At 62.3% G+C, this 9,367-nt stretch overlaps 1 protein-coding gene across 3 annotated transcripts; it reads left to right on the plus strand.

Moving 5' to 3' along the window:
- Positions 1-6,147: 6,147 nt before the first annotated feature.
- Positions 6,148-8,775, plus strand: LOC104138107 (gap junction beta-5 protein). 3 transcript variants are annotated; one of them, XM_068917427.1, is made up of 3 exons: positions 6,148-6,432; positions 7,326-7,440; positions 7,569-8,775. In XM_068917427.1, exon 3 carries the CDS (start codon positions 7,593-7,595, stop codon positions 8,403-8,405), a length of 813 nt encoding a protein of 270 aa, XP_068773528.1. In that variant the 5' UTR covers positions 6,148-6,432; positions 7,326-7,440; positions 7,569-7,592; the 3' UTR covers positions 8,406-8,775. The 3 variants fall into 3 exon arrangements, with proteins under 3 accessions (XP_068773528.1, XP_068773529.1, XP_068773530.1); XM_068917428.1 differs by having other exon boundaries at positions 6,262-6,432; positions 7,253-7,440; XM_068917429.1 differs by lacking the exon at positions 6,148-6,432 and adding an exon at positions 6,856-7,058.
- The last annotated feature ends 592 nt before the right edge of the window (positions 8,776-9,367 follow it).

Below are 9,367 nucleotides of genomic sequence, written 5' to 3' on the forward strand. Positions count from 1 at the left end.
CTCTGAGGGCCAACAGGCTGCTCTGGCCGATTATTAACAGCAGTACCAGTGCCACGAATAACTGGTAGGCGCACAGATTTGACTTGATTATTTTTTATAGCGTTTCCATTTTGCAATAAAAGCCCACCCCAGCAGGATGGATTGCAAGAAAGCAATGACATGTCCAGGGTGATAAAAATCTTTCAGCCTTCAGCCACTTGTCTCATAGCCCCAACATCACCTGAGGCTTAATCACTCAGAAAAGTGCTGTCATGTCCTATTGTCACTGTATTGGGAGCACGACCTCTTTCCCATTTAGCTGCCATTTCAAAATAATATAACCTGCCAGGGGACAGGCATGACTCAGGAGCCTGGTAATAGGATATAAAGACTTTGACCTGCAGGTCGCCCATTTGAATGCTGCCAAGGTCAGCTGCAAGGGCAAAGATGTTGCTTGCGCGATGATTGTTTGGCCAAACCACCCAACGCAGCAATAGCCGGGCCCCTAGTTCCAAGCTGGGGCTTGGATCTCCGCTCCCCCTTCTTGAGAGGCCTCCTGGGATCCTGACCCCGTCCAGCATCATGGCCTGGTTTTTGGGTAGCTCTCAAGTTCCCTGTGTCAGCAGGTTGCCACGTGCTTGCCAGAAGGGTTAAGCAGTTCATCTCCCCGCTTTAGGGAGACAAGGCAGTCTCCCTTGCCTGCGGTTTCCAGGATTAGATGACAGCCTGTGGTCCCTTCCAGCTTATGATTTTGCCCTCCACGTTTTTCTCTTGTCATCATTCCAGGGATTCATGGTCTGGATAGATGGAGAATGCTCTTATTTCTGCCAAAACCAATGGCCTCGTGGGACAAAATGCCACAGCAGCATCTCCATTGCCCTCCATGTCCCCTCACTTGCTCCCCAGTGCAGGCGGTTTCCTGGGATGGGCCTGCCCTGGTGTCCTCCTCTCCATTTCCCCATGCTCTCTCCACTCTCTGAGCCTCTCTTCTGTACTCCGCCATCAACTGCAATGATTTAGGTCCATGCTAACCCTGTCTGCACCCTCGGCCACCACTGACCATGCACATTTATCTCCTCAGTAGCAAACCATCTCATCGAGTCAGTTTGATTCTCTGATTAATTAAGCTTTCACTAGAAATTAGGTTACTCCCTGCAGCCACAATTATAAATATTAGCAGATTAATGGGTCCTGGCTATGTTAGATGGCCGCTACCAGGCTGCGCCATAGAGAGTTTGCCTGCTCTAATCCAGAGAGTCCTTGAGTACTGGCTTGCAATAAAAGAGCTGCTAAACAGCCCCAGAATAGCAGCAGGCCACGTCCTGCCTACGTGAAGGGAACCTGCGCGGTGGGAAGCATCAGTGTCGGCAGCTCTTAGGGCAGCTTGGAGCAAACACCGAAATGAGGGAAAGTTAGTTCCTCCCAACATACCTGTGCAAGGGGTGTCCATGCTCTCGTCAGAGCTGGCATGGGTGCCTTTGCTGCCTGGGTGACCTGGGGGCACGGCTATGTCACTGCTCTGGGTGGCAGCTCCCCATCCCCCCGGCCTGTGTAGGACTGCCTCCCGCTATACAGTCATGCAATACCTGCAGGTCCAACCACAGCAGAAGCACGGTAGAGACCAGGCTTCGGCAAACTGTTTTTTGACTGAACCTGGATCCCAGCACCTTGGCCAGGCTGCTGAGCAGCACAGCTCTCCCCAGCACGACACAGAGTCCCTTCCTCATTAGCACGCTCCCCTCACCCCGCCGGTGCTTCAGCAGGGTGATTTAATTGCTGTCAGCCTCATTAGCGGTGCCACCTTCTCACCATCTTTGCTTTAATTGTACCCTTCCTCCTTCTCCAGCCCCAGGAGCACTGCCTAAAGTGCTTTGGGTGAGAAATCCCAAGGCCCTGGGCTGTGCCTTGAGAGGCCGTCAGCCCTATCGCCCCTCACCCATCCTGATTTCCTTCTCCAGGGCTCACGGCTCAGCCCCAGGCCACTGGGGCAGCACTGGCTCTTCCCACCCATGCCTGGGGACAGGAGGTCCATAGCACTTGCCTCTGGGCCATCAGCATCTCCGTCAGGGCCTTCTGCTGCTGTGAGCAGCTCTCCCTGGTTGAACCTCCAGTGCTGGCATCTTCCTGCAGACCACAGTGTCCCTCGGGAAGCTCCCAGGCTTTTCACTAGCCTTCCCAGGGGGTGACCATCTGTGTGAGCCCCCAGGGCGGCTGAGTGCTCCTGCAGCCCCAGAGAGGCACAACGGGCCGGCGCGTGCCCAGGCTGTGGCCAGATGATGGAGAATTGCTGGAACAGACTCACCGAGCTGCAGAAGTAGTGGTCGTGGCCCTTGGCTGGGATGCGACAGCAGCAGTACAGCTACGGGCACTCACACGACTTCCACAGCAGTTTAGCCAACATGCAACCTGCTCAGTGTGTTTAGTTTTCACTAATCTGTTTGGTTTTTCAATTGTTGGCAAACAAGGTGCCTTCTTCTTTGAATAACAAGTGCATTGGTTAAAGGAAGCAGCGAGTGGCTGGGCTGTGCAAACAGCGCTGAGCCTGCCCGAGTTTCCAGGCTGGTCCTGGGCGCGTAACTGGTTTTGCTGCTTGTGCTCGCATCACGCGGGGTCGAGCCTGAGGTCTGCTGTGGGGACCCAGGCGTCCTGGAGAGGAAGCAAGCCCTGCTCTCCCTCGCAGATTCCCGCCTGCCTTTCCCCCACGGCTTTGACTGACGGCTGTCAGGGCCCACAGAGATCATTAAGAACACCTAGTCTGACATATCGTTTACCACCAGGCTATAATTTCACCCAGAACCTATTTTGCTATATTTATCCAGCATTAATAATGGGATTTTGCCCTACTCAACAGCATCTGCATGTAACACCGGTGACCGTAGAAGCAATTCTGGCTGAGTTAGTGTGTAAAAGCCTTTGCAATGATCTTGTGCTACAGACCTCAAGGAGGGTATAAATATAAGGCCACTTTAGTAAGATGAAAATAGCCCTTTCCCCCTGATTTTCTGCTTGCTCCTTTCCCGCAGCAGGAGCCCCCCCCGTTGGGTCAGGGCCTGCCTGTCCGGGGGCTGACAGGTTTCCTAACCGCCCCCAATTGCTTCCCTCCGTGGCTGCCTCTTCCCTGCAAAATCAGCCAAATTATGCGTAAGATTGCAGCAGCTTCAGCGGGGACCGACTCGGGCACATAGCCCGCGGTTCCTGCCCCGGAGAGACGCGGCCTGAGGAGCGGGACCGAGCCCGTCCCCGCTCTCGCGCGGCCCCACTCTCCATCCCGGCAGCAAAGGGGGCTCCCGCAGCTCTGACCGTGCCCCATGCCTGCCCTGGGGGGGGGCTCAGCTTCAAAAGGTCGTGGAAGAGCTGCGTTAGCCTGAGCGCCGAGGGGACCGTGACGCTGCACACCAGCCACTGCTGCTGCTGTTTAATTAACAGCACGGGAAGCACCGCTGAGCCACCAAGGTCGTTTACTCAGCTTGGTTTCGAGGGTGCATGTTACACCTCCTGGCAGAAACACATCTGGATCAGTGGTAAAGCATCCACCTCGACCCAGCGCTGGTTCCTGTTTATCCTGGGTGGCTAAAATAGCAGGAGCCGCTGGCAGAGGGGCAGGAGAGGCTCTGAGATGCCGCCTGGCGATGCCCTTGGCTTCGTGGCGAAGTGGGCAGGCTCCAGCTGTGCCAAGTGTGCGCAGAGACCGTCACAAGCTTTGCTGCATTTCAAAACTGCGAAATCTGTCAAGGAAGGGGAACAAAAAAGTCCTGAGTATTGTTATTATTTTACAAAATGAAAAACTTTTGTGCAATTCCAAGACCTTCCAGAAAAAAAGCAGCGTGCAGGCGGTCCCAGGCAGCGCTTGGTGTTTCTGTGGCGCCTTGCACGCGAGGACGTCCCGCAGCGGGGCCGGGGCGCTGGCTCCAGCCGCCCCGATCGCCGCTCTGCCCCAGCCCCGCGGCGGGTCCTCGCACCCCTGCGCGCCGGCTGTCGAGCAGAGCCGGCAGCGTCTCCCGCGGGCACCGGCAGAGACGCTGGGCGCTGCCGAGAGCCGAGTGCCGTCCCCAGAGACACCTCAGGCCCAGTATCCCGAGGTGCTTGCGGTTCCCCTTGGCGGGTGTAATTTTACCTGCTCTTACATCCTGGCTGCAGCAGCAGCCAAACCAATTTGTCTCTTGGCAGCTTCCTCTGCCTCTTGCCAAACTGCCACATGCTGCTTCCTTGAGCCATCAGCAGCGGCGACCAGGGCGGCTCCGGAGACCCCCCAGCTGCGGGCGCCTCTGCCTGGCTTGCCGGGCATCGCTGCAGTGGAGGAAACTCTGCGCCTCAGTGGGTGCAGCAGGAAAATGGGCGTAAGCCTGTTTACCTGCCGGCTCACGGAGTTTGCTGTGCTGTTTGCTTCATGTCCGCAGCTCAGCTGGTGACTCCTGGATGAATGACGCTATATAAATGCGAAGTGTTATTAATATTTCATGTTGTAGAGAAAATGTACTAATAGGGCTTGTTACCAGAAGACGAAGTGCTGCCATTAATACGCCTTCCCCAGCTCCTGATGGCAGCGGGGAGCGGGGTGGTGGTGGCGACCGGCGGAGACCCCCCGGCGCGCACGGAGCTGCCCGGCCCCGTTTGCACCCGTCGCACCCGCAGAGCTGCAACGCAGACCGGGGCCGGCCGGGCGCGCGGCGGCGGAGACGGTCGCACGTAGAGGCCGGAGAGCCGAACCTCGCCCCGGCTCCGCGCTCGCAGCATCAACGAGGCATAAACTCCGCGGGAGCCGGACGACCGCAGGCTCCGCCGGTGCAGGGGGGCCTCCGCCGGCAGAGGAGCCAGCCTTTGCCCCCTTCTTTTCCTCTCTCCCTCTGGCTGCAGGACTCGAACCAGGTGTTCGAGGGGCAGCCCAGGGCTGATCTCCGCTCACGCTGGGTTAAGCCTGAGGCTGGCCGGATCCCAGCAGCTACGCTGCGCACATCACATCGGTCTCACCCATCTGGGAGACGGTGCAACCCCCCCCCCGCCATCCACTCACCGTGTCTCTGGGAGGAGATCAGCCCCCCGTGTGGCTGTGATTGCCCTAAAGAGGGGACTTTACGCCAGAAAGCAGCAAGAGGTGACAGTGTCCAGGTACCCGCCAGCCTGGGGGCACCCAGGGGGAAATGTCCCCACCCAGCGCTGGGCGCCTCGGGAAAGGGGTGCAGGGTCCCTTCCCGGCGCCTGGAGGGACAGAGCCCCTGGAAACCCCCTTCTCGTCACAGCCGCTGAACAAGCGTGTGAAAAAAAATGGCCTTATTTGATTTAAAATTGCAGAACGCTTCCCTGAAGCCATCAGCAAACAATGGTAATTTACTTTACAGCTGTTTAGATTTGTTTCTCTACATTTTTAAAAACCCCAGTGGAATTGCAAATGAAACTCGTGTTTGCTCCTCAGGCGGTCTGAATCCCACCTGGTCTCTCCCGCCCCAGGCGGCATCGCCTGCTCGTCGGGACAGCTGCCCAAACCGGTGCCCAGCACCCCGGTCCCTGCGCGCACGCCGCTCCGCTGCCCCGCAGCCGGCTGCGCTCTGCGGGGGCCGGGCCCCAAAATCGCAGCTCTGAGATGGCACGTTGGTCCCCGGAGGGCTGCCAGGCCCTGGCCTGGCGCGAGAAGGGACGGGAGAGGCCTGATGCCAGCGGGTGGCCGCAGGCGAGGGCAGCAGGGGGAAGGAGGTTGACCGATTCCCAGTGAAATGAGCAGCTGCCGCCCACGCAGCGTGCAGGTGGGGAGGGAAAAAAGTTCTCCTTAAGTTGCTGCCACGGTGCAAAGCTTGATTAGAGAGGGAGATGTTCAGCCAACCTGCTCCGGCAGCCCTCGGCGGGCAGCTCCCAGGGCTCCGGCGGGGCCGAGCGGGGTGAACCCGGGCTCCGGCGGGGAGCTGGAGCGGCCGCGCGGAGGGGCAGCGCTACCCCGGCTGCCTCGGCCTCGGGGCATCCCGGAGCCCCCCCGGCAGCCGGCGACCGCCAGCCCGGTCCCCGCGGTGGGGCAGCGCCCGGCGGCTCCCGGGGCCGGGGCTGGCGTCGGCTCCATCGCGCCGCGGCTCGACGGGGGCGGGAAAGCAGGAGCGTGCGAGGCCGGCGGGGCCGGGCACCCCCAGCAGCCCGGCCGGGAAGGGCTGCCGGTGGCCAGGGTGCAGGAGCGCAGCCTGCCGTGGCTGGCGGCCGCGGCGGCGCACGGATGGGGAGGGTTTGGCCGCGGGGCAGCCCGTCGCCTGGGGAAAGCCGGCAGCCAGCAGGGCACGTGGGGCTCTGCCCTAAACCTGCTCCCTCCCTGGGAAGGGCTCCCGCTGGGAATCTCCTCCTCGCTGCGAGAGCCCGGGGATGAATCACGCGGCGCCGGGCGCCTCCCGCGCAGGGCGATGCTCTGGCCGCGGCAGGCAGACGCCGCCGGCGGCAGCCCCGGCCCCGCGGACGGACGGACGGACGAGCGCGCCGCAGGTGAGGACGGCCCCGGGCGCTCGCGGGGCACCGGCACCCCCTGCCCTGCGGGCGGGACGGGGGCTGGAAGCGCGCCGTGTGCGCGCAGCCCCGGGGAGGTGCTGGCCGGGGGGCCGGGGCGGGCGGGCGAGGGAAGCAGCCTCGTCGGTAGGGCGGGCGGCAGCTCGGCTCAGGCCAGGCGCACGCAGGGAGCCCCGGGGCGCCCTGGGCCGCTGCAGGAGGGGCGCGAGGGAAGGGTAAATCCGCGACCCTGGTCCGGCGCCTGCGCCTCCCTGGCTGACTCCGCGGATGGCCGCAGGGCGAAGGAGCCGCGGGCCGGCCGCGGAGGCACGCGCGCCCCCGGCGGGACGGGCGCCCCCAGCCCCCCGAGAGCCCCGCCGAGGGGTGGGTGCTATTTCACTGAGAGCGGAGCTGAGCCGGGGGGGGGGGGACACGACTCGGCCAAGGGGAAGCAGCCTCCCGCCGCGCCGGGTTTGCGCCGGGGCAGAGGCGGATTCCAGCGGTGGGAGAGGAGGCGGCAGCCGCGCCGCGGACCGGTCGGGTGATTCATGCCTTGCCCTGCTCCGATTCGTTGCCTGCCCGGGCCATGCCTGGCAACCTTGGGACAATTAATAACAAATACCTGGGTAAGGAGCCAGGAGATGGGGAGGGAGGCAGGCGGCTCCGGGCGGCCCCGGGGCTGAGCGGGGCACGGATGGCGGCTCCCCAGGGCACCTGGCCAGAGCGGGGTGCGGGAGGGCTCGAGGGTCGGCGGCGCCTCCTCCGCTGCAGGCTTCGGCTCAGGAATGACCGGCACGCGTCTGTTTGGATCGCCTGAAAGGCTGTCAAACGGCATTCGCGTCCCTTCGTGCCGGATGGTGGGGCCTGGCTGAAGGATGCTTGTCTCGCTGCAGAGCCAGCAGCTTTTGCAGGTCACCTCGGCCCCCGCGGACGGGGGACACGGCACGCTGCCGCGACCCTCTCGCCAGCCCAGGCCTGCGCTGGGGACCGATTTTGGTGCATGCCCTGGTGAGTAAGTGAAGGCCAGGGACGGTCACCGTCTTGGCGCTGGGGACATGCTGGGGCTCCTGGCCTCTGTCGGGGAGCCCTCGCTGTCTTTAGGGTCGTTTCTGTCACTGTTTTCTCTCTCTTGCCAGACTAGCTAACAGGATCGGGGGACCATGAATTGGGGGGTGTTCGAAGGGCTGCTCAGCGGGGTCAACAAGTACTCCACGGCCTTCGGCCGCATCTGGCTCTCCCTGGTCTTCATCTTCCGCCTGCTGGTCTACGTGGTGGCGGCCGAGCGGGTCTGGAGCGATGACCACAAGGACTTCGACTGCAACACGCGGCAGCCGGGCTGCAGGAACGTCTGCTTCGACCACTTCTTCCCCGTCTCCCACATCCGGCTGTGGGCCCTGCAGCTCATCCTGGTGACCTGTCCCTCCCTTCTGGTCATCATGCACGTGGCCTACCGGGAGGCCAAGGCACAGAGACGCCGCGCCGTGGAGGGGGACAACTGCCGCCGCGTCTACCTCGACCCCGGCAAGAAGCGGGGAGGCCTGTGGTGGACCTACCTGCTCAGCCTTGTCTTCAAGGCCGCCGTGGACGTGATTTTCCTCTACATCTTCTACCGCTTCTACAGGAACTACACCCTGCCCCACGTGGTGAAGTGCGAGCTCATGCCATGCCCCAATATCGTGGACTGCTTCATCTCCCGGCCCACCGAGAAGAACATCTTCACCCTCTTCATGGTGGTCACCGCCTGCATCTGCATCATGCTGAGCCTCATCGAGGCCACCTACCTGATAGGCAAGCGGTGCCGCGAGTGCCTCGGCGCCCAGCGTGAGCAGAGCCGCGAGCACCGCCGGGACTGCGCTCTTTCCCCCGCCGAGTCGCCTGAAACTGGGGGGCAGGTTTTCCAGGGGGTGGATTACAAGCCCCCCACGGCCTCCATCCCTGCCAGCACACCGCAGGACGAAGAGGCTCTTCCCTAGAGGCTGGGGGAGACGCAGGAGCCCTCTCGGGAGGGAGCTGCCCCTTCTGTCGGGCCACGGGGGGGACCCCAGAGCGGCCGGCCTCGGCGGGGCGGGGGGCTTGCACGTCGGCTTTGGATTCAGCATCTCTTGGGGAACACGCAGGACGTCGTGCCAGTGAAGCTGGGTGAAGGTAGGTGCTGCAAGATGTGTGTGCACTGGCTGAAGGCCACCGTGCTCTGCGCAGCCGAGGGACAAGCAGCTCCGCCGGGGCTGGAAATCAGCACCAGCACCCTCGAGCCGCGGGACTCCCAGCCCGTCCCAGCTGTGGGTATGCCTGGTTCGTCTGTTTTTGAGTATATCCTCGCAGCAAATAAAAGTTCATGTCTCTAAGAAATAATGGCCAGCTTGGTTCTGCTCTTCAGGCATAAAGCTGACACCGAGGATCACTCGCCAAGAGGGGAACAAGGCGCGCATCCCTCCTGGGGACGCATCGCTCCTGCGGCCAGCTCCGGGGCTGCAACTGCGATGAGTCGCCTGCCAAAGGCTCAGGGTCTGCCGTGGAAAAACCACTGCAAATCAGACAGCCCCTCGCGGCTGCCCTTCCCGCGGCAGGAGCCGGCCGGGAGCGCTCGCCTCGTGGGTGGCAGCGGGGAGCTCCGGCACCGGGAATTGCTCCGGTCCCAGGGCCGCGTTGTGCCCGTGCCATGCCCATGATCCGGGGGCCCAGCCGCACGGCGCCGGCTCCCCGAGCGGTTTGGGGATGCGCACAGCATGGCCTGGGGTCGCGCTGCCCAGGGAAGCCCTTCTCCTTGCACCGGCTGAATCAGTGGCAAAAGTGCCGCAGCGTTTGCCCAGCGCTGGCTGCGGGCCATAGCGCCAGGCGAGAGCGGCAGTTTAATCATTTCCCTGTAGCTGTGGGCTTAAAAAAAAGAATTCTTGATTTGCAATGGGCTGCTGAGCTTCTTGGCATGGGCAGGCAC

The sequence above is a fragment of the Struthio camelus genome, chromosome 23 (genome assembly GCF_040807025.1).
Source record: "Struthio camelus isolate bStrCam1 chromosome 23, bStrCam1.hap1, whole genome shotgun sequence".
Classification (NCBI taxonomy): domain Eukaryota; kingdom Metazoa; phylum Chordata; class Aves; order Struthioniformes; family Struthionidae; genus Struthio; species Struthio camelus.

What these genes read in the sequence shown, in the direction of transcription:
- LOC104138107 (XM_068917427.1), top strand. Translation starts at nt 7,593, where the DNA reads ATGAATTGGGGGGTGTTCGAAGGGCTGCTCAGCGGGGTCAACAAGTAC.